The sequence below is a fragment of the Solanum verrucosum genome, unplaced genomic scaffold, assembly GCF_900185275.1.
Source record: "Solanum verrucosum unplaced genomic scaffold, falcon-dt-bn FXZP01000229.1, whole genome shotgun sequence".
NCBI lineage: Eukaryota > Viridiplantae > Streptophyta > Magnoliopsida > Solanales > Solanaceae > Solanum > Solanum verrucosum.
In genome coordinates this window covers 3,157,689-3,184,916 of record NW_026020011.1, presented here as the reverse complement: position 1 = coordinate 3,184,916, position 27,228 = coordinate 3,157,689, and the positions used below count along the sequence as shown (strand labels likewise).

At 34.4% G+C, this 27,228-nt stretch overlaps 3 protein-coding genes across 3 annotated transcripts in view; 2 read left to right on the top strand and 1 right to left on the bottom strand.

Moving 5' to 3' along the window:
- Nucleotides 1–21,084, top strand: part of LOC125820211 (membrane-anchored ubiquitin-fold protein 6-like) — a 72,295-nt gene extending 51,211 nt beyond the window's left edge. Inside the window, exon 4 of the mRNA XM_049499641.1 lies at nt 20,941–21,084. Coding sequence (XP_049355598.1) covers nt 20,941–20,996 — 56 coding nt within the window. The 3' untranslated portion in view covers nt 20,997–21,084. The remainder of the gene's footprint in view (nt 1–20,940) is intronic.
- Nucleotides 1–27,228, bottom strand: part of LOC125820192 (phosphopantothenate--cysteine ligase 2-like) — a 429,006-nt gene that overhangs the window by 305,627 nt on the left and 96,151 nt on the right. The gene's annotated exons all lie outside the window — the stretch shown is intronic.
- On the top strand, nt 14,902–16,294 carry LOC125820212 (cysteine protease inhibitor 3-like). The gene is made up of 2 exons (XM_049499642.1): nt 14,902–15,118; nt 15,713–16,294. Exon 2 carries the CDS (start codon nt 15,766–15,768, stop codon nt 16,099–16,101), a length of 336 nt encoding a protein of 111 aa, XP_049355599.1. The 5' UTR covers nt 14,902–15,118; nt 15,713–15,765; the 3' UTR covers nt 16,102–16,294.

Sequence of the window (27,228 nt, the reverse complement as noted above, 5' to 3'; positions counted from 1 at the left end):
TTGCTCATATATGTGAAAAACACGTTTACTGTGTGATTTGTTTGTTTATACCATTTTTCGTACAATAATGATGTGATTTTTTACTATACATATAGTGTAATTTTTTACTGAGGGAGTTGGGGTGAACACTCTCTCCCCTTCTTAATTAGATTCGCCCCTATTTGCTACATCCCATCAACACACGTATAAGGTATCTCTATCCACCAAAGTTAGAGGCAGATGAGAAGAAATTATTTACTCCCTCTATTTCATGTTACTTGACCTAATCCTTAAGAAAGTTGACTAAACTAACATTATTAATGATGTTTTAGAACTTTCTACTACTTTATGTAGTTATTTAATGGAGTAATTAATATTAAATGTAGTATGGAAAAAAACGCTCCTAATTTCCTAGAATGGACCAGCAAAATGAAAATTTAACTTTTAATACAGATTCCCAAGTATATAATAAAACAAGGGATTACAATTTATTATCTTTACTGAAAAATAAATCTGAGATCAACCTCATAGTTTTTTTTTTTTTGCTAATTTTATTAATTTCTAGGGCACAATCCACAAATTCAAATGCCGTTTTGGTTATAATGCATATGGCAGTATTCATGACTATTTTTTAATTAGCCTTGGTTGTTCCCCCTCTCCCCTAACTGCATAGATCCGCTCCGAAGTACAAAGTCACTTTTATTAAAGAAGTGCTTTACCTCGCAATATAAAACTTTTTAGTATGAATTTGAATTTAGTCGAACTCCAAGATGGATATCAGAATCAAAAATAATAATTAAATTATTTTGGACAAGAAATTTTGATCGAATGAATCATTAATCTAATTTTCCCCTTATTTTACTATTCCGCAAATCCCCCAATCACCTCAAGGGGGATTTTTCAAAAGAAACTAAAAACCACTCGTCTAGTTTCTTGTTTTAATAATTATAAAAAGAAAAATCATAATAAAACCAAGACTTTAATAACGTTAGTCCAGCAATGTAAATCAGCAGTACTTCAATTGAATAAACGATATTCACAATTTTAGAATTAATTGCTAGCCTGTTGTAAAGTATGTGGTAGAATATTTTGGGCATGAAGTTCCTAGGGAGTTAGGGGAGCAGTACATGAAGCCTCGTTGTTTTTTGACATATTTTGGTCATTTAGGAGACAATTTATTGGAATTAGGCGATTTTCTCAGTTTTTCATGTGTTAGCCAATAAAATATTTTGGTGATATAGATTTCGGTTGATTTGTTTCGCAAAACCTTTACGAAACCCTTTGTAGGGAATTGAAGAAGCAATATGTGAAGTCTCACTATTTTTTGGACACGTTTTGGACATTTTACAGGAATTAGGCGATCTTCTCAATATTTCGTGTGTGTTATAGTCAGGGGCGGACCCACATGGTACCTTTCAGGTGCTCGAGCACCCATTAACCTCATATTGAATTATATATACTTATATAGAAATTAAGAAATAACGTATAAAGATTAAAGCTAAGCACCTAGATAGCAAATGGCTTGGTTGGCGCAGTGGTAGCAAGTGGGTGCTTAAGGTTGTTAACTTGCTTCTAGTCTTGCGTTCGATCTACTGATTTATTTCAGTTTGATTTTTTATTTTTTGTTCTTTTTTTTCTCTCTATGCTGGTTGTTCTTTTTTCCCTTTAGTTAACTTTTTCTAAACAAATTTTTATTAAAAAAATTACTTTTTTCTTTTCCGAAATAATTTTATTGTAGTTTCTTTTATTGACTTCTTCACCGTCATATTTAAATATGATTGTCTTTCTTAAAACAAGTGTTAAATTTGTGCACTTAAATTTTGTGATTGATAGCTAAAGGAGCACCACAACCTTAAAATCCTGGATTCGCCACTGGTTATAACCCATGAATATTTTGGTGATATGACTTCTAGACGAATTTTTTGTAAAATCTTTACGGAACCCTCCGCTGAGTCGAAGCAACTCTGCCTATTTTTGCAGATGTCGCAAAATAACTAAACATGGTAGCTCTGATCTCTCATCTAGGAGAGAGCCAAATGGCGTTGGTCTGTAGGCAGTTGGGAGAGCAGTACGTGAAGTCTCACCATTTTTTGGACACATTTAAATTGGTTGGGTAACTTTTTAAGTGAAACATCAATAGTTGAGTGACTTTCTAAGTGAAATACTAGGGGTGTCAAATGGGTGCACTAGGTTGAAATTGGAGATATTAAAATAGGTTGAATAGAAATTGAGTTGGGTTATGACCCGCCTAAATTTACTTGAGCTCAAATGAATTGGGCTCAAATGGGCTAAAATTGGGTTGGGTCATGACCCGCTTAATCTCAATAATTTTAACGTATTGTTATTTACATTTTATAATCATAATTTGAATTTCAACTCAATTTTTTTTACAAGTGGATAGATAATTCCTAAAAGATATAAATAGATAGTAATTATACCTTAAATATGAGAATGTACATTACACCAATGCAAATAAAGAGTTTTAAAACATGTTGAAATTAGAGATTAAATTGGGCTCGATTGAAGATTCTTTTAAAATAGGTTAAGGCTTGAATGAGTTGAGATTGAGCGCAATTTAAATTATCTTGAGTCTAACCCATAAAATTCTGGGTGAGTTGTGCGGGTTAACTATATTTGGCCTCATTTGACACCCCTATGAAATACCAATAGTTGAGTAATTTTCTAAGTAAAATACTAATAGTTGAGTAACATATAATGATCATATGAAATATTATATTTTTGCTATCAGATACACTAACATAGAGAGGGAGGGAGGCGAGCGAGATGTGGAGGGAGGCGAGCGAGATAGTTATGTATCACAATGTACGCAAATCACACTAGAAACACAATAGGATGTATATGAACATATCTAGTGTGATTCACATATATCTGAGACGATACTAGAGACATAAAAAGGTGGTGAGCGAGATGAAAGGGACGCGAGCAAAGAACAAGATTAGTTATGCACCCAAATACATGTGAATCCACTTGTTTATGATGTATTAAAAATAAATTACACTTAATTTTGATCCCATGTATAAGAAGATACATGTATATCTAGATGCACCAAAATCTGATTGATTTGTATCACAGATGCACGCGAATCACATACATGTATTTGTATGTACTAATGTGATTTACATGTATCTAGGATACTAGATACATAAGAGAGTGCGAGCGAGATGGGAGGGACGCGAACGAGATTTGTTATGTATCTAGATACATGTGTATTCACTTGGATACAGTGTATCTAAAACAAGTTACGCCTAATTTTGACCCTATGTATAACGAGATACATGTATCTATCTAGACGCACCAAAATCTGATAGATTTGTAATATTGCAAACTAACATGTATACAAGTAATTAGCTCCTAAACTAGTAATATTTTGATATGTTTTCCTTTATAAAATAAGGGTTATTTATTTGGTTTTTTTCTAATGGGTCGCGGGTGGGGTTTAAATCAAGATCCATTAGAAATTGATTTTTTCCAATAAAATTGGGAAATTTTAGCTAGACAGCGGGGCTTTAATTGAAGCGTATATTTCATAAGGAGCAAGTAAAATTAGTCGGATAGTATAATCAAGGATAAAATTAAACAATTACTAAAGTAGTGGGATATATTAGTCATTTTCCATTTGATGAATAGATAGAAACTACTAGCAAAATTAACATATTTATAAGTCGATGGCAGATTCGAAATTGTGCAAATTGATTTTCGTAAATCTCATTTATATCTCTATTCATTAATATTATAAAATCTAAAAAATATATATATATTTACAAATACAACATAATTTATTATATAAGGCGCATATCTAGCTCTTCAATACTGTACTCAGTTGTAAGATTTGGAAGAGGCATAGCTTATTCTGGAAGCTATAATCCTTCAATTTCTCTTTTTTCAAGATGTAGTTTTTTCTCTCTCTATCTCTGTTCTTATTTATCGGTCCAATTTTTTTAAATCTAAATACTTTTTTTTATATATATGTATGCATATGAATTTAGGTCCCAAAAGAATGATGTCTCAGACAATCAAGATGAGGAGATCTTACCACGTGTTGTTTATCATGACTTTCTGCAACTCATGTATTTTATTAGGGTTAATAAATTCAATATTGATGTAAGTGCTCATCAGTCTTAGATTCTTTAAAGGATTTCAGGAGATCAAAAGGAGTCACATCTTGCTCATTTTAAGTATTTTACCACCAGATTATTTATTTTGAGATTGTTATACTGAATCAAATGTTGTATAAACTTAATATCGTAATTGTGGCATGATTTTTCCTAGGAATGTTTATCTCGAAATAAAAAATTCAATCAAACAAGAATAATCTAATCTTACTTTTTTTCAAAATTATTATATCTTATTCCTCAAATAAATCGATGGTATAATTTAATCAGTACTAAAAATTGAGGGCCAAACCCGATCGCTAGGACCAAGTATTTAAGTAAAATTGACGTTGAACCGATAGACTGCAAATTATCAATTTTGCCTTTGTTAGTTTCATGAATTAGACATACAAGATCGGTTAAAATTAAGGCACAAGGCCTGCTCTCTCAGAAATATACAAAAAAAAACGTAGCAACTTGAAATCAAATTAAGAATTTGTTTTTATCACTTTAGACAATTCTACCACTAGAAAATACATGCTCTTTGATGAAATATTTTCATTGCTTTTGTTTATATTCTTTAATTGTAATTTGCACTTCAAAAATCGATAAAATCCCTCTAAATTTTTTTTATATAATTTTCTTTTTATAAAAACCCGAGGGACTGGTATGGTTTTCTTTAATTTTTCTTATAATTTTCACACATTTTTACACGAAATAAATGATGTCTGCCCATCACATGACCTTCTTGTGTATTGTAATTTAATTTGAATTCAATTATGGATAGACATCAATTTAATTGAATTCAAAATAAATTAATAACAAAATAATATCTCAATTACTAATCTATATATTATTAAACCTATATCATAAACCTAATATTCATTCCCTACATAATGTATCTCAAAATCAAATGGCTCCTGATTCTTGCATAACTATGTCTTTTAAACAACAAATTAATCAAAATAATGATTTTAAAAAAACAAATCAAACTAAATATTGGAGTTCATGGTTTATATACATATTTTTCCTTTCCTTCTTTCTTTTTGCAACATTCAACATCCACATGTTGAAGCTTCATCAGATCCAATGAATCAATATGACATGATATATAATGTACATGTCAATTTCTATATTAATTATAAATGCATATTAATCTTTCTACTTTTTATATTAAATATTTGTTTGTCTTTTGTTTTATAATATTATTTTTATAATATTTTTTGGTCAAGCCTGTGTCTAATCCTGCTTCTGGGCTCTCATTTCCTGTTGATCAAAATTTACCTCAACAGGTATCTTCTTTTTATAATATTTTATTTACCATCTTGGTTTGGGTATAAGTATATATTTGATAAGAGGCAGTGAAAGGGAGGGGTGGGGGCGAGGGGGTGTTGATTTCCACATCGGTAAGTTATCTCATATTTGATATTTTTATATGATTTATGTAATTCTTATTTCTGAAATACGATAATTTTTTAATTGATTAGGGTAAGACTGATATTTCATCATGATATTTGAGTTATAGATTCATTAATTATTCATCATATCAGACTCTTGTGTTACGGTATTTATGTTTTGGATGTCTAATCTTATTACACATGAAACGGAGGGTGGAGAAGAGTGTTAAGTCCCCATTAGTGTATTGAGGGCATTTCATCTCTTTATGTGATCTTAGATAATTTTTAATTTTTAAAATTAAATTAGGATCAATATTCATTTATAATCGAGGTCTTTGCAAACAAAGTGACTAAGATGAAGTTACAATAAGTATATCTTATTGCCCTTTTAATTAGTAAAACTAGTAATTATATTTATATATATTTAAATTAATTTTAATTTATTATTCAAGTCAGACTCTTGTGTTACAATATTCATGTTTTGGATGCCTAGACTTATGTGTACACATGATACGGGGGGGTGGAGAAGAGTGTTAAGTCTCCGTTGGTGTATTCAGGACATTTTATCTCTTCATGTGATCTTAGATAATTTTTAATTTTTAAAATTAAATTAGGATCAATATTCATTTATAATAGAGGTCTATCCACACACAAGTGACTAAGATGAAGTTACAATAAGTATATCTTTATTTCCCTTTTAAAGTAAAACTAGTAATTTTATATATATATATTCATGTTTTGGATGTCTAGACTTATGTGTACACATGAAAGGGGGGGGGGGGGGGGGGGGGGGGGAGAAGAGCGTTAAGTCTCCGTTGGTGTATTGAGGGCATTTTATCTCTTTATGTGATCTTAGATAATTTTTAATTTTTAAAATTAAATTAGGATCAATATTCATTTATAATCGAGGTCTTTTCACACACAAGTGACTAAGAAGAGGTTACAATAAGTATATCTTTATTTCCCTTTTAATTGGTAAAGCTAGTATAATTTATTATTCATCATGTCAGACTCTTGTGTTACAATATTCATGTTTTGGATGTCTAGTCTTATGTGTACACACGAAACGAAAGGTGGAGAAGAGTGTCGAGTCCGTGATGGTGGATTGAGAGCTAAACTTAGATAATTTTCAATTTTTAAAATTAAGTTAGGATCAATATTCATTTATAGTCGAGGTCTTTACACAAATGACTAATATGAAGTTACAATAAGTAAATCTTTATTGCCCTTTTAATTAGTAAAGCTAGTACTTAAACATTGATATATATTTTTTTTAATTGTATGTGTATGCAGGGAAACAATGGAGACTCTAATGGGGTTGTCATTCCTTCAAGGGTGAATTTGGGAACTCGTGGTTCTATGAGGGTATGGTGGTAAAAATATTTTAATTTTTCTTCTTTTTTCTTTCATACTACTCTTATTGACATATTTTTATATTTAAAAATAAATTTAAGTTTAAACTTTTGATTTTATCTTTAATGAAACATTTATAATACGGATGTTATATAACATATTTATAAATTCTTGACTCTAAATATCTTCCCTTTGTTTCTTAATTTTTTGTATTGAATCAAAATATATCCAAAAAATTGAAATGATTAAAGTATCAAACAAGGTTTGTTAGTATTATTGAGAAACTTACATTTTTATGTTGAATAAATGCAGACAAGATATGAGCAAGGAGGAATGCCAATATTAATGCGTGGATCATCTTCGCGTTCAGGAGTATATGTTTAATCCTTAATTTATATACCCTAGTTTAAAAGTTAATTTATACATGTAAATTTTTAATAAAATAAATATCACAATTTCAAAATATTTTGTTTATGTAATTGTTCAAAAAAAAAAAACTTGGTAACAAATTTCATTATTTTATAATTTTCGAATGCAGAGAGAAGACATCGAGAGAGAAAGCATGGAGACAACTGCTCCGATGAGGATGTAAGCATAACTTACTCCATTTCGCTTTATATGTCATTTGATTTTATTTTGATCTAATGGGCTGCGGGTTGAATTTAAATGGTGATTCATGAATGAATAATTTTTTATTAGCATTGGGTAAGTTTGGCTAGATGATTGGTTTTGGGGGGGGGGGGGGGGGGGGGGGCTTAATTTAACGATATATTTGATAATTTTCTTAACGACAAGGATTAAATTAATCAGATAATATAATAAAAGATAAAATAGAATAATTTAATAATGTATAGGAGTATATCAATCATTTTTCTTCTTCACAAATAAACAATTATGTGTTATGATAGAAATGTTTGAAACTGATAGCAAACGATTAGTATTATTGGTAAATCAATGTTGAATTTAGAATTGTGCAAACTTAATTTCATCAATCTATTTTTATATTTTTATATTCAATAAATGATAAATATATAAAGCAATACTTGCAAACACAATCAAATTTACTATGCACATATTAAAAGTAAGATGTATATTTAACTCTTAAGTACAGTTATAAAGTTTTGAGGAAACTTAACTTATTCTTGAAGATATGATCCTGTAATTTCTGTTGTTTCAAGATATAAAAAAAAATTATTTTGTTTCTCTTTTCTAATTTATCAATCTATTTCTATTTTATTTTTGGATTTAAACACTTTGTTCAATGTTGTATTAATTTATCAATCTATTTTTATTTTATTAATGACTATATTATCAAAAACATAATCGAAAAGTTTTCAATTAATATTATTTTTATGAATAACTAATGCATGTTGTTTTTTTCTCTTGTCAAGGCCTGTACAGTTTAATCCTATTCCTGAACTGATCTCATTTACGCTTGGCCAAAATTTACCTTCAGAGGTATCATCTTCTTTTCTTTTTTTTTTGGAATCATTATTGTTTTAATATAAAGTTATATAGTTACAATCAAGTCACTAATATAAAGTCACAATTTAAAAACTCAATTGCTCTAATTCATCATTGATAATGTTACTTTTATGGTTCCTCTATTAGCAGGGCTACAATGCAGACTCTAATAGGGTTGTCATTCCTTCAAGTGGATCTGTGAGAGCTCGTAGTACAAGGGTACGATGTTATTTAAGAAAATTAGTATTCCACAAACAAAAATTAGAATGACGACAGTACCATAAAAAGGGTTTGTTAGTTGTATTGGGCAACTTACATTTTATGTTAAATAAATACAGGCAAGTTATAATCAAGGAAGAATGCTACAATTAACACATGCATTCTCTTTGCGTTCAAGAGTATACATCTAAACCTAATTTATATTACTAGTTTAAAAGTTAGTTTATGCAAGTAATTTTTTAAGCAAACATAATTATTATAATGTGAAAATATTAACTTTTTGTAATTGTTCAAGGTCGTAACATTTTCTATTTTTATTTTGTTTAATCAAATGAATGCAGAGAGGAGTCATTGGGACAAATCCTCAATATCCAAATGCTCCACGAAGTACCTCCACAACAAGAGCTCCACGTTCAACGTAATCATATATTTTTTCTGTTTCATTTTATATGATATTATTTTCTTATTAATTTGTGTCAAAATTTGAGGGAGTGGATATATGGGTGCTTAGACTATATTTTATTTTTTATGTGTTGAAATGTGAAATTGGTAGTGCAGACCAATTCCTAACAATTTATACAATCCAAACTATGCTGAGAATGGTCAACCAGTGGATCCTTTCTTACGCCTTCTAGCATCGAACCCCGATTTTCGTAAGCCATTTTTGTTCACATTTCATTTCTCTCTCTCTCTCTCTCTCTCTCACACACACACACACACAGACACACACATATATATTATTATTATTATTATTATTATTATTATTATTATTATTATTATTATTATTATTTCTTTTTTTTTTGATTGATATGTTAATATTTTTTTTCATTTAATTTCCAGGCAATCGTAGGAACAACAAGTGAGGAACAGATTGAGTTGGCTAGAAATTTGAAGATTTCTTGTGCAAAAATTTAGAACAAAGGCCAGCTTATGATGCTATCTTTTTATTTTCTGTTATGTTATTTCTTCAACATTCTCTTTGGGAAGTGAGGAGACTAAGTACTAGACTAAATTTTTCTGGTTGATGCTGTTTGGGATAGCTGTTTAGTAAATGATTATCTTTGTAGTTCGTTTGGAAACTTATGAATCTTTTAGAGTTTAGTCTAAAGATTTCTTTTAAGCAAATTGAAAATTTTATGAAAAAAATTGTTGGAATGATTTTAATCTAAACTTTCTTAAATTGTTGCAAACATTAGATAACAATCTAGTATTTGTAGTTATTTGTCATGTGTAGAGAAATGGTTGAATATCTGATTCATATCAAAAGTCAGTCAAATATGAATCAATTCATATTACTCATCATAAAATATGAATTATCTATCAGTATCTACCAACCATACTCCTCTTGAAGTATGGCAGGACGTTGTAGGAACCTCTAAAAGGTATATAATTATTAAGGGTGTGTTAGGTATGATCTTCAATTTTCTCACCTTTGTCCCAAATGTTTTGGAAAATAATTTTAAAATGAAATTGTTTTTTTTTTTCTAACTTATGACTTTCCTACTTAAAGTTAAAAAAATGCTATCCAAAACTCTCTTACTCCACTCCCAACCCCAACTTGAGACCTGACTCCCTATCTCGTCCCCAACCCTAATTTCCAACTCTGATTCAGGACAAAACTTCTTACTCAGGATCTAACTCCTTACTCCATATCTTGACTCGAAATTCAAATCTTGACTCAGAACCCGATTCATGATAGGCTGATACAAATTGTTCTGAAAAATATTTTTCACTCATTAACCAAACATAAGAAAATAAGTTAGAAACCAACTTGTTTTTCAAGAAAATATTTTCTAATGTTCAGTTGGTGAATAAAAACATTTTATTGTTATCCTTCTTAAATTTCACTTGTAAAATTATATTGATTACGTTGTTACTATTATCGTTGTAAATGCAAACTCTAGCTAATTATATATATATTTTATTTTTATTTTTATTTTTTTTACCCTCCCCTAGGAGCTCCCACTCATTTTGCTCCCTTGGTGACTCGAACTTGCAACCTTCTGGTTGGAAGTGAGGGGTGCTTACCATCCGAGCGACTCCCTCTCATCTCCATTATATTATATATAATTCCAAATTTAGTGTTTTAATAACTATTGAAAGTGATAAAACCAGGGGCGGCTGGTAAGGCTTAAAAAAAGTCTTTTGCCTTAGGCCCCCAATTTTAGGGGCCCCATTTTTAGTTAATTAGGTAGGATTAAATTTTAAAAAATAATATTAGAACTAAGACAATAAATGCAAAGGCCCCATTTTTTAGTTAATTAGGAAGGATTAAATTTTTTAAACAAAATTGTTAGAACCAAGACAATAAATGCAAAACGGTTCAATGAAGTAATAGTATGATAGATATGACTATGACTTTTTGACTTTTCAATAAAAAGTTGTGTACTTTTTTTTTTAACGTACAAGTTATTTTATTTTTTTACCTTATTTTTTTTCTAATTTTATTTTTATATATTCTATCCTCCTCCCTTCTATTTCTTCTCACTTTCTTTTTTCTAATCTTGCATGTCTCTCTTATTCAAAGCTTAAAAATTTACTCGTTCTATTGATAGTTTATATTTTAAATTTGGAGAAAACTATATTGCAGCAGCCCGATTCATTTTTGGAAATCAAGTCTTCATAGCTTTTGAATTCGGTAATATCATTCTAATTTCTAATATTATTTTTGTTTTGTGTCTTATGTTTATTATATTTTTTATTTGATATTGTAAATAGTGTTTTAAAATATTTGTTAGATTTTGATGTCGCTATAGATCAATTAAGAGGTTTAGTTTCTTTTTTTAAAACATATAGAGAAGAAGGATTTACAAGTACTATGATTTCGGCTAAGTAAATTGCATTAGAGATGAATATAGAACCTGTATTTCGTAAGAAACGTGTAATTTATAGAAAAAACAATTTGATGAGAATGTTGATAATGAAATCACAAGATCTCTTGAAGAATCATTTAGAGTTGATTACTTCTTATACATAGTACACCAAGCCATCTTTTCACTTCAAAATATATTTGAACAATTTGAAGTATATGAAAATATTTTTGGTTTTCTATTTAGTGGGAAAAAATTGAGATCATTAGATGATGAGAATTTGAAAAAATATTGTCTTAAACTTGAATGTTCCTTAAAACATAATACTCACTCCGATATTGACGGTTTAGACTTATTTTCTGAATCAAAAGTGTTAAAGAAAATCATAAAAGTAGAAGATAATACTCTAATTGAGATACTCAATCAAATAAAAAGACTTGATTCTTTTCCAAATGCTTACATTGCTTATAGAATAATGTTAACAATTCCCGTAACAGTCGCCTCAGCCGAAATAAGTTTTTCAAAATTAAGAATAATAAAATATTATTTAAGATCGATAATGTCTCAAGAAAGATTAAGTGGTTTGGCTATATTATCGATTGAAAAAAAATTATTAGAAGAGATTGACTACACAAAAATTATTAACAACTTTGCATCTCAAAAAGTTGGAAAAATAGATTTAAAATAAAAACATTTATAATTTTTTTTTGAGGCCTCTAGTTTGATTTTGGCCTTAGGCCACCAACTGATTTGAGCCGTCCCTGGATAAAACATGGTTTACTGGTGATGTTCAGTATATTTATATTTCATGCAAAAAGTTGATATAGACACCAATAAGAATTGAATTTTACGTAATAATAAAATCAATCAACCAAACCCAATATTTTTTAAAACGTCATGTCAGTCTTTCTTTATTTAAAAAAAATCGTATCAACTTTAATACTAATATTTACTCGACAAATATTTTCTTTTTCAATAGGTAAACTATTCTCTAATTGGAGAAAATGGTCAAATGCCCCCTCAACGTATATCCAAATTTTCAACTACACACTTAAACTTTACGGAAATTCTATCACCCCTGAACTGTTTAAAGATGAATTAATTATACCCTTAAAAGTACATAACCAGATCTATGGTGGCATGTGAGTTTCACGCATTTGATACCTCATCAATTTTTTTTTTTTTTTAATTTTTACATTTATTTACCCTTTTCTTCTATATTCTGACCCATCCCTTCAAACACCCAAAGTACTTTCACCATTTTCACCATTACTAGAACACCATAAGTCCATGAAATTGGGTCTTTAAGGAAGAAAGGTGAATAATGTTTTCAGAGCTTATCCAGAGATATTCCGGTTTTGCCCATTTGAAACCTAAAAATCAAATTTTAAAAAAAGTGAAGGCGGGAGAGAAGACGAACATGGCAAAATATTGCCATTAATGGTGGTCACCAAAGATAAGTAATCCTCTCAAGGAAGATGAGGAGGAGGAGCCTACGATGTCTTCCACGTCATCGTCGATTGCGACGACAATTTCGAAGAGGAAGAGACTGATTCTACGACGGTTGATGAATTAACGAGATTAATAGCGATAGTTTTTTAGATATAGTTGATTGATTGAGATTTGAGATTGATAATTAAAGGATCTATTAGTAAAAATAAAATAAAATTTGGTGGGTTCAATTGGGTTTGAAGTAAACCCAAATTGATTTTTCTCAAATCGAATCCAAAGTATCTTGGGGTGATATAAATATATGTAAACTTATCTACAATTGATTTAGGTTGATTAATTTTGCAAGAATTTTATGAGTTTGAAAATTTGTTTGGAATCAATAATAGTGAATCTGGTGAAGATGAGCAGCAAGACTTAGAGATGGTGAAAGATTGAGAGATTTGTTTATATTGTTGGAGAAGAAAGAAAACAAAAAAGAAAGATAAAATAATTTAAAATGCATATATATTTATTGAAAAGAGATATTAAAATTACAGTTTTAATAATAGATTTGATACTCACTCTCCCAAAGAGAGTGAAATACACTCACTATGCTAGCTAAGCATTCAAGGAGGTAATAATTTCAGTTTTAAACAGTACAGAAGGGTGATAGGACTCCCGTAAAATTTAAGTGTGTAGTTAAAAATCCGAATATACGTTGAGGGATCATTTGACCATTTTCTCTTCTCTAATTTACATGAGAATTTATACTCAAAATACTTAGTCAATAAATGAAAATTTTAACCCAAGTAAAAGATGAAACGATTTAAAAGACACGTAAAATTGATGTAAGTTAAAGAAATAATTTACTCGATAAAACATGGAAAGCTGGGATTATCTTTTCTTTTTTTTTTGCCTCAACTTTTTTTTTCCTTAACCAAAGTTTAGAATAATTTTAATGGTGACTCACCTTGCCTCACTTTTTTTGTCTTTTATTTTATTTTATTTTATTATACATTTTTAGGTGGATAACTTAGACATAATACTCAAAACAATGTTTGTCATTATATATTCTTGATAAGCATATTATCGTACACTTTTTTTCTATAGATATATTTCAATAATGGCTCTTCACTTCATAATTTTCACATGAATAAGATGCATTGCTCCTAACTTTTTTTTGCCGCCTCTAAATAATTGTCCGAAGACTCATCCAGAATTCGAACCCGAGACCTACCTTCACCCGGGACTAGATACCTCAGCCCCGACCCTCTACCTCGACTCGGAACCAAAATAAATATCCGGGCCTTGACACGAGACTTAACCTTGATTTAGAACCAAGGCCGACTCTATATGCTTTGATAAATAAGACATATATGCCTTTTGAGGGTCCAAATTCATTGAGGAAATTTCGCATTTGCCACTGAAAATAACTTAATTAGGCTTTATAGCTATAGTTTGTTATTACGATTCGTAGCTACATGTTAGAGCGAGGAGAGAGGCGGGCAAAGAGTGGAGAGAGGTGAATTGTGTTTGTATATTTGTCGAATTGTATATGTCTATCTGTCAGATAATCGTATATATGTAACTGGTACATATATGTATTTGTGTACCTGTAAAGAGTGATTAGGAGAGAGGCGAGCGAATTGGGAGAGGGAGGAGAGAGAGCAGAGAATGGAGAGAGGCAAATTGTATTTGTATATTTATAATTTATATTTGTATATGTATAAGAGAGGAGAGAGGCGAGAGAGAGGAAAAGAGGAGAGGCGCACATAATTATAGCTAAAAAAAAGATTGCGAGTGATAATTAATTTAAACTATACCAATATTAACTAATTAATTAGTATATATTTGTTTATCCGCGCGGGCGTAATTTCCCCAAAAAAATTTACTTAATTTTCCGCCCCTTACTTAAATCATGATATTAAATTAAATTAGAAAGAAACGTACAACAATAATGTCATAGATAAACGTGGTAAACATTTTAAGAATATCAAGTCACATTTTCTCTATAAATTCAACATCCAAATTAATTAACAAAAAACATATAACCTACCTAGTAAGAAATAAACAAAAAAAATTAAAAATATGAAGATCATCTTATTACTCTTGTTTTCTCTTGCATTTCTTCTCTTATTTACCTTAGCAAGTTCCACAAATAATATACCAAATCAAGCATTTCGAACTATAAGAGACATAGAGGGTAATCCCCTCAACAAAAACTCAAGGTACTTTATAGTTTCGGCTATATGGGGAGCTGGTGGCGGAGGCGTGAGGCTTGCTAATCTCGGAAATCAAGGTCAAAACGATTGTCCCACATCGGTGGTGCAATCACGCAATGACCTCGATAATGGTATTGTTCAATTATATAAGTTATTCTCATTGTTCCAGTGATAATTAATGTAAAAATAATTTAAATTTTGAAATTCATATTATCCTTAATGAGATGAACTCTTTCTTTGCCACAAAAATGTCTAAGAGTTTGTTTTGACTAAGTGAACATCTTATTAAATTAAAACTATTTTTTCACAAAAATATTTTGATAATATAGAATAGGAGTTTGTGTTTGATTCAAGTATTGAGAAGTGTGTTTACTAGTAGTTTGCATTTGGCGCATATTTTTTTAAAAGTACTTTTAAATGTATAAAAGAGAAAAGGAAGGTAAATTGTAGTTCTCATTAATTTGGTAGAGATGTTTTTTTTTTTATGTGTAATCTTGTTGTTAAGAAATATAATTATTGACCTTCTAGAAGCTTGACAAAATAAGCTATATATACCAGATTTGTTTTAATTTAAACTATAGCTTAGAAAAAAATTCCTTCCTTTCTTGAATTTAATGTCCAATCAGATAATATAGCATAAATTAAGACCAAAGAACTATTATATTATATTATTATGTGTCTAATGACACCATTTAATTATTTCTAATTATATTATGTCATAACAGGTATAGCAGTCTACATCACACCTCATGATCCCAAATATGACATCATTAGTGAGATGTCTACCGTAAACATCAAATTCTATCTTGATTCTCCTACTTGTTCTCACTTTACTATGTGGATGGTAGACGACTTTCCTAAACCCGCGGATCAATTATACACTATAAGCACAGGTGAACAGTTGATTGATTCCGTGAACTTGAACAATCGATTTCAGATTAAGTCACTCGGTGGCTCGACATATAAGCTAGTCTTTTGTCCCTACGGAGAAAAATTTACTTGCCAAAATGTTGGAATTGCCGATGAAAATGGATATAACCGTTTGGTTCTCACAGAGAATGAAAAGGCATTTGTGTTCAAAAAAGATGAGAGAATTGGGATGGCAATCGTGTAATCTTTAAAATCTTTGCTTATTGGGTTGAACTCTTTTTTGATGTCAGATACTAGCTATAAATAATTATCGACTTCAAGAAAAGAGTAGAAGAATGGGACTATTGCAAACTAAATAAAAATAATGTAAGATATGTAATGCAGGGCCTAAGTGCTTATTGTAAAAATGAGAAGAAATGTGGAAAATTTTCTCTGTGTATTTTATTGATCAGTGTTCAATTCCATTTATTCAGCTATCTTCTATACAGGTGTCCCTATACTATAGGCTAGATCCTAACAACTTAACAAACTTATAACAGAGAGGGACTTTGTGAACACATCAACCAATTGGGCAGTTGAAGGGATAAAATTTAAAGAAATAAGCCCGGAGAGATATTGTTGCCTCACAAAATGACAATCCAAATCCACATGTTTAGTGCATTCGTGGATCACTGGATTTTTGGCGATGTGAATGGCTGCCTAGCTATCCGAGTGGAGGAATATGGAGAGGAGAAGGAATACCAAGAGCAGCAAGTAAGCGAACCATCCAAGTTATTTCTGCCACAACCCTTCGCAGGGAGTGATACTCAGCTTCAGCTGATGAAAGTGATACCAAAGACTGTTTCTTGGATTTCCACGAGATAGGTGAACCACCAAGTGTAATGTAATAACCACTGATTGAGAGTTTAGTGTCTGGGCAACGCCCCCAATCAGAGTCACAGAAAGCAATTAGATCAAAAGAAGGATTAGATGTCATGAAAATACCCAAACCAGGGTCCTAGAGAAGATAACGGAGGCATCTGAAAGCCGCATCAAGGTGAGGTTGTCGTGGAGATTGCATAAATTGACTAAGATGTTGAACCGCAAAGGAGAGGTCTGGGCGTGTATGTGTGAGAAAGTTCAATTTACCCAGCAACATACGATACAAAGTTGGATTTGGTAAAAGTTCCCCCTCATCAAGTTTGAGTCTTGTGGAAGGATCCAATGGAGAAGACATTGGCGTCAAGTCTGTGCAGCCAAAGTCACTTAATAAATCCAACGTAAATTTTCTTTGTCCCAAAATTATACCCTGAGGCTCTCTGATAATTTCCATGCCTAAGAAATAATGAGCATCACCTAAATCCTTGATGTTGGTTTAGCACATGAGGTCTCAGGTTCAATTTCCAGCAAAGACAAAAACACTTGGTGATTTCTTCCATTCTGTTCTACTCTTGATGAGTTACCTGATACCTGGTGTTGGTGGGAGGTGGCAGGTATCCCGTGTTCTACTCTTGGTGGATAGAGTTACATGCTACATGTTGTTGGTGGGAGGTGGTAGGTATCCCATGGAATTAGTCGAGGTTATCGAAAAAAAAAAAAGAGGATGCATAAGTGGTAAGGGGCCATTGACTTCTTTTTTTGGACAATAGCTGCATGTTGAATAAGGAACAAATTTGTTTACTATTTTGCTACCACCCTGTTGAAATTAAGCATGGGAAGCTGAAAGTTCTCTGGACCAACAATGCACCACGTTGGTTCTGCTCCATCTTGATTAAGCCGAAAGAGACATACCACATGGATAGTGACCTTTGTCCTGGTATGTATGTCAAGTATTTATAGCAGAAGCAATTATCCATCAGCTTGTTGCAGTTTGGGCTGCTCCAATTGGATTGCATTAGAAATTTCTTTTTGGTTGTGTGTGCAATTGCCCAGGAAACGATTCCGCACAAACGTCAAGATGATGAGGACGAGATCTCTTTGAGAAAAAAGATGAATGAACGAGGTCAGCACATCCCTTTTAACTACTAGGGGTCGTTTGGCAGGAGGTATTAGATAAAATAATGCATGTAAGCTTTGGTATTATTTAGTCCCTTACCCATCTTTTGGTTGGTCAGCACATCCCTTCGTTCTTTTGACATGCCCAGTCTTGTGAGCTCTCTGTATCACAGGAGGGGAGCATTCTGATACTTAAACGCTTGAAATAGATAAATAGAGGAGATACAGGAAAAGATAAAAGCGGGCGATAGGAATTTTAGTGATTAACCTGGTGACTCCATGGGTTTTACTATCGAAAATCCTTCATTCAAAATATCAATAACAGTTTAAATGAAATGATCTTCCAATACATTCCTTATTTATAGATTTCACAACCTCTTTTCCGAGTCCAGTTAGCTTATGTTAGAAAATCGAACCCTGCTCTCATTAGACAGGTTGGTTGGATCAAATGTTCTTTCATGGTTGATCTTCACTCCTCAATCAGAAAGTATATCTGGATTAAGCTTCCGACCAATTCTGCTACATCCATCTTGACCATCTTCCAATGTTCCCTGCAATACCTTGATTTCAGTGGGGCGAGGGGTCTGTCAATTAAAAGCCTATTCCTCCGTACCAAAAAAGAACTAGACTTTGTTTTCACTGCAGTACCTCCTTTGAGTTGAATTCGTTGATTTCTTCAGCTCTATCTCTCATTTTTCTTTTACTGTAAATTAGACGGCTGCTGTGAATTCAGCAACTAAATTGCTTCAGCATGAGTACTTATTCTGAGTTGGATTAATTGTCTTCTCCAGTTGTTGAGTATCTTTCCCAGCCTCTACTTCTCTTGTTTACTCTCTCTGTCCCAATTTAAGTGTCTTACTTTCCTTTTTAGACTAAACCAACATCCTACATGGAAAGTTTAAGACCACGAGATTTAAAGGACTACACACATCTTTAAGTTAAGACCACAAGATTCAAAAGTCTCTCTTTATTTCTTCAACACTGTGCCCAGTCAAACTAAGACACTTAGATTGCGACGGAGGGAGTAACTCACTGTTAAATTAGCTGACTACAATGACTTTTGCAACTATGTAGCTCCAACACAAGTACTTAAATTCTGAACTTGTCAAGTAACTGTAATAGTAATTTATCGCTAGAGATTAAAACGTCAAAAAGATTTTAACTTGGACAAATAGATTGCTTAGGTTTGAAAATGAACTAGCAAATGAGTGGGATGTTATGGGATTAGATGGAGAGAGTAGTGCTACTTTATAACAAGCTCAGACAAACGATATTGGAGCAACCAACATATACAATACTACCAATTAATATCGAAAAGACACTACAAACTTTCAAAACGTAGAGCGACCTAAATACTCTTATTATTTCTGGCTTCAAAAGGGACACTTCCTTGTATGATTAAATGAAACTTTATCTTGTCAACTTTTGATGGTATCGTTTTTCTATGTTCTTTCTGTTGTTGGGAAATAATAATCCCACCCAGGAATAATACTCACGATTAATAGCAAGAACAGGGGCCAGTAAGGAATTGCCACATTATTATTCCTGGGCGGGATTATTATTTCCTACCTCTTTCACACAGGCTCTAGAACAGGGGCCAGTAAGGAATTGCCGCTGGTCTGAATTAAAGGTGCCATCAACCAAAGAACATGTGAGATCTAAAAGCGAAGACACTTGCAGAACAAATGAAGTGACTAATACTCGTTCGTTTCAATTTATTTGCTTTTTAGTCCATTCACTCTAGTTCAACTTTCCACATGACATGTTTAAAATCACAAGATTAAATGACATTTTGGTATATTTTACATATCTTTAGTTTAAGGCCACAAGATTCAAGGTTATTTTGATACATTCTACATATCTTTAGTTTGAGATCACAAGATTCAAAAGTCTTCTTTACTTCTTTAACTCCATGCCAAAGTCAAAACCAAGCAAATAAATTGAAATGGAGGGAGTATTATTTGTGACAAAATATTAGTTCTAGAACTATGAATCATTCTTGCGTTTCCAAATCTTCTTGTATATAATTGAGCCAATAATCTAAAATGGATGAAAATTGAGCCACATCCACGTATTATTTGTTTCGTTGCTCTAAAGCCAAAGAGAATGTATGATTCTCACTACTTTTAAGGAATGAAAAGGATAATTTAAGACTAATATTTGCATTGTCGGGTTTGCAAGAAGTGCATGTTGCTGCTATTTTCTCTTCTTTTTTTTCCCATCTCCAGAAAATCTCAGTGAGCTCTCAAACGTTTTCTAGCATGCCTCAAATACCTCAGCTAACAGAAGATCTTGCTGTGGCAGATAAAGATAATGGTCCAAGGACGACAAATGACGTGAAGCTTATAAATGCTGGAAGGATCCTTGAAAATAGTAAAACTCTTGGTGAATCCAGCCATTGAAGTTCCAGGAGGTGTCATCACTATGCATGTTGTTGTACGGCCCCCCGTTAATGATAGAAACAATGGTAAGTTGCTATATTTTGTACTTCTAGTTCTAGCTCATAGGTCATGGTTCAGTGTTATGTATACAGTGAACGCTCTAATGCATTGTGCTGTCGTCTTTTAGAGGTCTTTTAAGAGTATACATAGACTAGATAGGACAGGCATTGAGTCAGCAAAGGGATCGTTTGGTAGCTGGTTAGAATTATGCATGTATTAGTAATGTATGTATCAGTTATTCTATCTTCTACCCACAAAAGATAATACATAAATTCCCTCATATCTTATAAATGTATTAGTTATGCGAACTTGCAAGCCACACGTTGTATTAATTTTAACATGAATAACTTATTTCCTAACTAGCTACCAGACATTGTTTAACTTATATTTACCATCCAGCATGTTCCACATTTATGCATTTGTGGAAGCTTGTAAGACATGTTTTCCGCTGCTCATGAGTTATTTACTATCTTAGAATGTATGTTATGAGTTCGCTTGATTTAGACTAGTGGGTGCCAGTCACAAGGCCTTGGGAATTTGTATCATGACAAACTTGGTATCAAAACACAAGATTAAGTGATTCTCGAATCTCAAGCCATGGATTTGATTATTTTGTTCTTATTTTATGAAAGCGTACTGAATAATTTTTGTTTACACATTTGTCACAGATAAGCTGAAGGACGATTCCCTTAAAAAAGGCGGGTGTGCTTGTACAATCTTGTAATTCAGTAATGGAATTGTTCCACTTTTGTTATATTTCATGGTGCTATATAATTTTCAGTTGGAGAGTCTTTTGGATGCATTAACAAGTATCCTAAAAGTAAAACTTAGTGAAAAAAGAGAAAAAAGATGTAAAAATATGAAAAGTTTGAAGATAAAGATACCATTATGCTCCTGATTTTTTGATTCAGAATGAAGGGAGACCATGTAGTCTCTTGGTATATATGATAGAACTACAGAAAGGGAAACACTTTTGTGAAAGAAAAAGAAATCTCACGTCATCAATATCTATCGAAAATATTGTCTGAATTGGTTGGGTGACTTTGTAGGTGAAATGACAATAATTGAGTGACTAATATTTATCATTAGTTAAGTGACATTTGTGTTCAAAACAAAAATTGAGTGACTTTTTGTGATAGAAGTTGTTAGTTGAGTAACTGTTGAGAGATGTTTATGTTACAAAATGAAATTGAGTGACTTTCTATGATGAAAGTTGTTTTAGTTGAGTGACTGTCCGAGAAATTAACTCGAAGAATGTAAGAATTCACGGAGCAAATATACTCTAAAAGCATTTGGATATAATTTAGACAAATACGACAAATACTATGAGAGGCTATGATGGTGGGGTGAAGATGAGGCGTGTCTGAGGGTGGGGAGCCAGGGAGGAGAGGACACAATTAATATGGATAGTCACTTGTGAAACTTGTTTTTCCTATTTCTATCGGGAAGTCATTTTCCTTATTTTTAAAGAATTCGTTTTTACACGTGACAAAGTTGGCTTCTATAGCATGTTACAATTGTGAGATTAACAAGAAAATGAAATGAGGATCACTTTAACGATCTAACAATTACACTAGTAGAAAATCATTACATAGTTATTTTTTACTATTATGTAGTATCTTTATAATCACATATTACAGGTTTGTTCCTTGCACTACTAAGCAATTGTCTAGTAACACAACTAACTTTCTTCCCTAACCAAGAACAACATTTCCCAGAATTACAAGTTTTGTTATCTTCATCACCAACCAATTTCTTGTTGGTCGTTTCGATTTTTGATGTCGTCTTCATCTTCTCCTTATGAAGTTTTTGCATGACATGAATTTCAGCAACTTGTGCCATGGGTGCTCTGTGTTTTCAACAAAGTGAAATTACTAGTTACTAATATTAATAGTTGTTTGTGAAATTATTGTGTCAATTCTATTTATTTATACTACCCCTTGCCTACTTGGAAAGCAAGGGAACTGTGAGAATATGGTCATCATTTGGTTAGACTTTGGTCCATGCACTTGGAGACCAAGTATTTTCCTAAAATTGACCATGTTTACAACTTAGGTCCTTTTTCTAAAAAATAATTTGGTACGTGAAATTCACTAATCTGACTAATCTAGTATCATGTCGGATAAGCCCACTAAAGAAGGTGAAACTCTTACGACTAATTTTTTTCCCTTCAAAATTTGAACTGAAAGACCTTAGTAAAAAGCGAAGGAATTTCAATTATTACATCAAAAAATCGAAGTTTAGTGAGAAATTAATTTTTCATGATTGCAGAGTTTACAACAACAACATACCCAGTGAAATCCCACTAGGTGGAGTCTGGGGAGGGTAGAGTGTACGCAGACCTTGCCACTACCTCGTGGAGGTAGAGAGGCTGTTTCCGAAAGACCCTCAGCTCAAGTACATCAAATCCAAGTTAAAGGCGAGGAAAACAGTGTATAAAACATACCATCTAATAAGAAAGATAGTGAATAATCAACAGAGGAGACAGTAGCCTCAATAGAACAATGAGAGAAGTGAAACGCAAAACAACATAAGGCTATAGGTATCACAGACAAGAACTGCAAGTGCAAGGCTAAGACTACTACACACGCTAACAACCCATGCCCTCGCAAGAAAGGACAACACGCTAGCCCTACTAACCTTCAACCTTAATACGCGACTTCCACTCCTTCCTATCTAGAGTCATGTCTTCGGTAATGTGAAGCTGAGCCAAGTCCCGTCTAATCACCTCTCCCCAATACTTCTTTGGCCTACCTCTACCCCTCCGCGTACCCTCTACAACCAGCCCCTCACACCTCCTCACTGGGGCGTCTTCGCATCGTCTCTTCACATGTCCAAACCATCTCAGTCTCGCTTCCCTTAGCTTGTCCACCACAGAGGCCACTCTCACCTTCTCCCGGATAACTTCATTCCTAATCTTATTACTCCTAGTGTGCCCACACATCCATCTCAACATCCTCATGATTGCAGAGTTTAATAATATTATTAACCCAAAAATAAGAACACTTGGACAATTTTTTTGACGACTTTGGAGGCGAAGTAACATTTGACTAAGGATTAATTCTTTTGGTTAGGACCACTAATGATGTGTGTATTTTGAATAATATAATAGTAACACTTATGGTACTACTAGTGCACCATCAAGATAATGGAAAAATTAAAAAATATTTTCAAAAGCCCTGTTTCTACTAATTTGTTTATCTTAGTTATATGATTGATGAGGTCTCACAGTGATATGCTATTTGCATATTGTATTGTGTAAATTGGCAAAACTGGAATATAAAACTAATTAATGTTATGGAGAATTATTGCAGAGATTAGTGTCATGTCCCGCCACTATTCGAGCCAAATTTTGCAGCCAAGAAGGCATAGAGGTTTCTAGAGTCAAGTAGAGAACTCTAGAATGCCTTAGACATTTCAAGAAGGCCTTGGAAAAGTCTAGATTGTGTAGAATTCTCTAGAAAGGGGGCCAATGTGTAAATATCTTAGGGACTTCTCATGTAAATATTAATTGCACTTTAGTCCTTAGGAAGTAGTATAAATAGAGGTGTCACTCATTTGCAAAGGCATCACTCAAGTGTAAAGCATTCTCCAAAAGCAATACAAAAAGCCTTCTTCCAAAACTCTCTCTTTGTTCTTTCTAAGTCTTTCCTTAAAAGCAATCTCTTAGCGATTCAAGTCTTAAAGGCTTCCTTGAGTTTACAAGATCTTGAAAGAGTAGTGAGTAAATTATCAAGGGCCGCACGAAACTTTAGCCAACACTCTAAGTCCGTGACAACGTGGTATCAGAGCGAGGTTTGCACTAAGGGAATGGCAACTGAAGGGGACGTAAACGCCGCTAGCACCACCAACATCCGTCTGAATGGTGGAAAGAAGTCCCGAAAGGGAAAGAAGCACCAAAAGAGTCCTGAAGAAATGCTGCTGGATCCTACACCAAGCGAGGCGCTAACATCTCATCCACCCTCGACCACCGAGCCCAGTGACGATGAACATGGTGAAGGGGCCATTGACGTCACTGCAGGAGAAGAGTGGGTCTCAAGGGTTGAAGTGGCGAGGCAGGCCGTGGAGATATTAGGTCGGCGCATGAACGTGGCCGATGGCAAATTCAAGACTCTTGAGGACTTCACCCTTGAGGAGACCGAAAACATCCGTAAGGAGTTGGAGGGACGTCAGCGGGCCGAGTTTGAGATGAAGGAGGCCATCACTTCCTTGGAGTGCCGGCTCATGGAGGCATTGAACACAATTGAAACCATGAAGGTCGAAATGAGGACACTCAATGAAGGCATGGAAGCTGGAGGATCCGCATCACCCGACCGTGATAGGGAGGCCAGGGTTGAGGCTCCCAAGCCACCTATGTTTAAAGGCATCCGCGATGCTCAAGAGGTGGAGAATTTCTTATGGCACTTGGAGAATTACTTCAAGTGTAGTCGGGTGAAGAGTGACGAGACCAAGATCAACACTGTCGTGTTGTATCTTTCAGAGATGGTCATGCTGTGGTAGAAGCGCAAAGAAGCTGAGATAGGGAAGGGGACGTGCACCATCAACACGTGGGAGCAATTCCGTGAAGAATCCAAGAAAGTCTTCTTCCCTAATAACGTCATATATGAGGTTAAGCGCAAGTTCAGGGAACTGAAGCAAACAGGAAGCATTCGGGCGTACGTGAAAGAGTTCACAACTCTAACGCTTCAGATTCCTAACCTCACGGACGAAGACATGTTGTTCCACCTCATGGACGGGTTGCAGAATTGGGCCAAGACGGAGTTGGAACGGCGACAGGTCAAGACCATAGACGAAGCCATCACACAGGACGAGTCTTTGACAGACTTTAAGCATGATCGGCATGACAAGGCAAAGGGCAAGGATGCAAGGAGCAGTCATACCAAAGGTGGGGGAGACCGCGGCCGAGGCAAGGAGCAGCAGGCACACCCCAAGTAGCACGACCCCCACAAGCCGGACAGCAGACGGTTCGTGCGCTAGAACTACACGGAGAAGAAGACGCAGACCACCAAGGGAGATGGTTGCTACATATGCGGAAGACCACACGGCTACGCCAGGTGCCCGGAGATGAAAAACCTTGGTGCCATCCTACGCGAACGGAAGGAGAAGGACGCACAAGAGCAAGGGCAAGATGCGAGCACGACGCAGTTGGGCATGGTTGGACTATGCGGGGCGATAGCCAAGCAGACAGAGAAGCCAGGAGACTTCAACACGCAGTATGTAGACATCTCCATTAATGGACGTACAGCTCGTGCCATGGTGGACACCGGGGCAGAAGCAAACATCATGACCAAAACGGCGGCAGAGAGGTTAGGGTTGAGATATGTTCCAAGCAACACCCGCCTTAAAACGGTCAATGCACCACCGACCTCGTGTGCGGAATCGCCCAAGGAGTGAGTATCACGTTGGGAAGTTGGCAAGGTAAGACAAACTTTATCGTCGCTCCTTTGGATATCTTTGACATTATTCTTGGGCAAAAGTTCTTCCAGCGTTGCCACACGATGATCGACCCCCACCTCCAACGACTCATGGTCATGGAGCGGGAAGGGTCGTGCATGGTACCTCTAGTTAAGGTGCCAAAGAAGGAAGGACATGTCCTTCTGTCAGCCATGCAGATTGTAAAGGGCCTAAAGAAAGGAGACCCGACGTTCTTGGCCACCATTGCAAGTTCGAAGGAAGACAATGGTGCTAAGGAATCCTTGCCACCGATCGTAGAGAAGGTCCTTGAAGAAAACAAGGACGTGATGCCAGCCGAGCTGCCAAAGACCCTACTTCCAAGGCGCGAGGTAGACCACAAGATAGAGCTGGAGGTTGGAGCTAAGCCACCTGCACATGCACCTTACCACATGGCTCCACCCGAACTAGAGGAGCTAAGGAAACAGTTGAAAGAGCTCCTCAAAGTCGGTCACATTCGTCCATCTAAGGCACCTTATGGCGCGTCGGTATTATTCCAGAAGAAGAAGGACGGATCCTTGCGCTTATGCATCGACTACCGGGAGCTTAATAAGGTAACAATTAAGAACAAATATCTTATCCCGCTTATTGCAGACTTATTTGATAGACTTGGACAGGCCAAGTACTTCACAAAGGTAGACCTCCGAAAAGGATACTACCAAGTACGCATCGCAGAAGGAGACTAACTGAAGACAGCGTGCGTAACCAGATATGGAGCATACGAGTGGTTGGTGATGCCTTTTGGCCTAACCAACACACCCGCCACATTCTGCACGCTGATGAACAAAATCTTTCACCCCTACCTAGATCAGTTCGTGGTAGTGTACTTGGACGACATAGTCATCTACAGCAACACCTTGGAGGAGCACGTAGAGCACCTAAGAAAAGTCTTCCAAGTCTTACGGGAAAACCAGCTTTATATTAAACGGGAGAAGTGCGAGTTCGCCCAATATGAAGTACATTTCTTGGGCCATATCATCAGCCAGGGCGAACTACGAATGGACGACACTAAGGTGCAGGCAATCCAAGAATGGGAAGTGCCTACCAAAGTGACCGAGCTACGCTCGTTTCTCGAACTTGTGAATTAATATCGCAGGTTCATAAGTGGATACTCCGCAAAGGCCGCTCCGCTGACCGAGTTATTGAAGAAGAAGAATAAGCCGTGGGTTTGGAGCGCGGAGTGCCAATAAACCTTCGAAGGTCTCAAGGCCGCGATAACAGAAGAACCGGTCTTGACGCTGCCCGACTTTTCGAAAACCTTCGAAGTACATACAGATGCCTCAGACTTTGCCATTGGGGGAGTCCTAATGTAAGAAAGACACCCAATAGCATTCGAGAGCCGCAAGCTGAACGAGACCGAACGACGCTACACGGTGCAGGAAAAGGAAATGACGGCCATAGTGTATTGCCTGCGCACATGGAGACACTACTTGTTAGGCTCCAAGTTCTTGGTCAAGACAGACAACGTAGCCACTAGCTACTTTCAATCACAAAAAAAGATCACC

Bases quoted from the DNA above. Each gene is read 5' to 3' on its own strand.
- LOC125820212 (XM_049499642.1), top strand. From the start codon at position 15,766: ATGTCTACCGTAAACATCAAATTCTATCTTGATTCTCCTACTTGTTCT.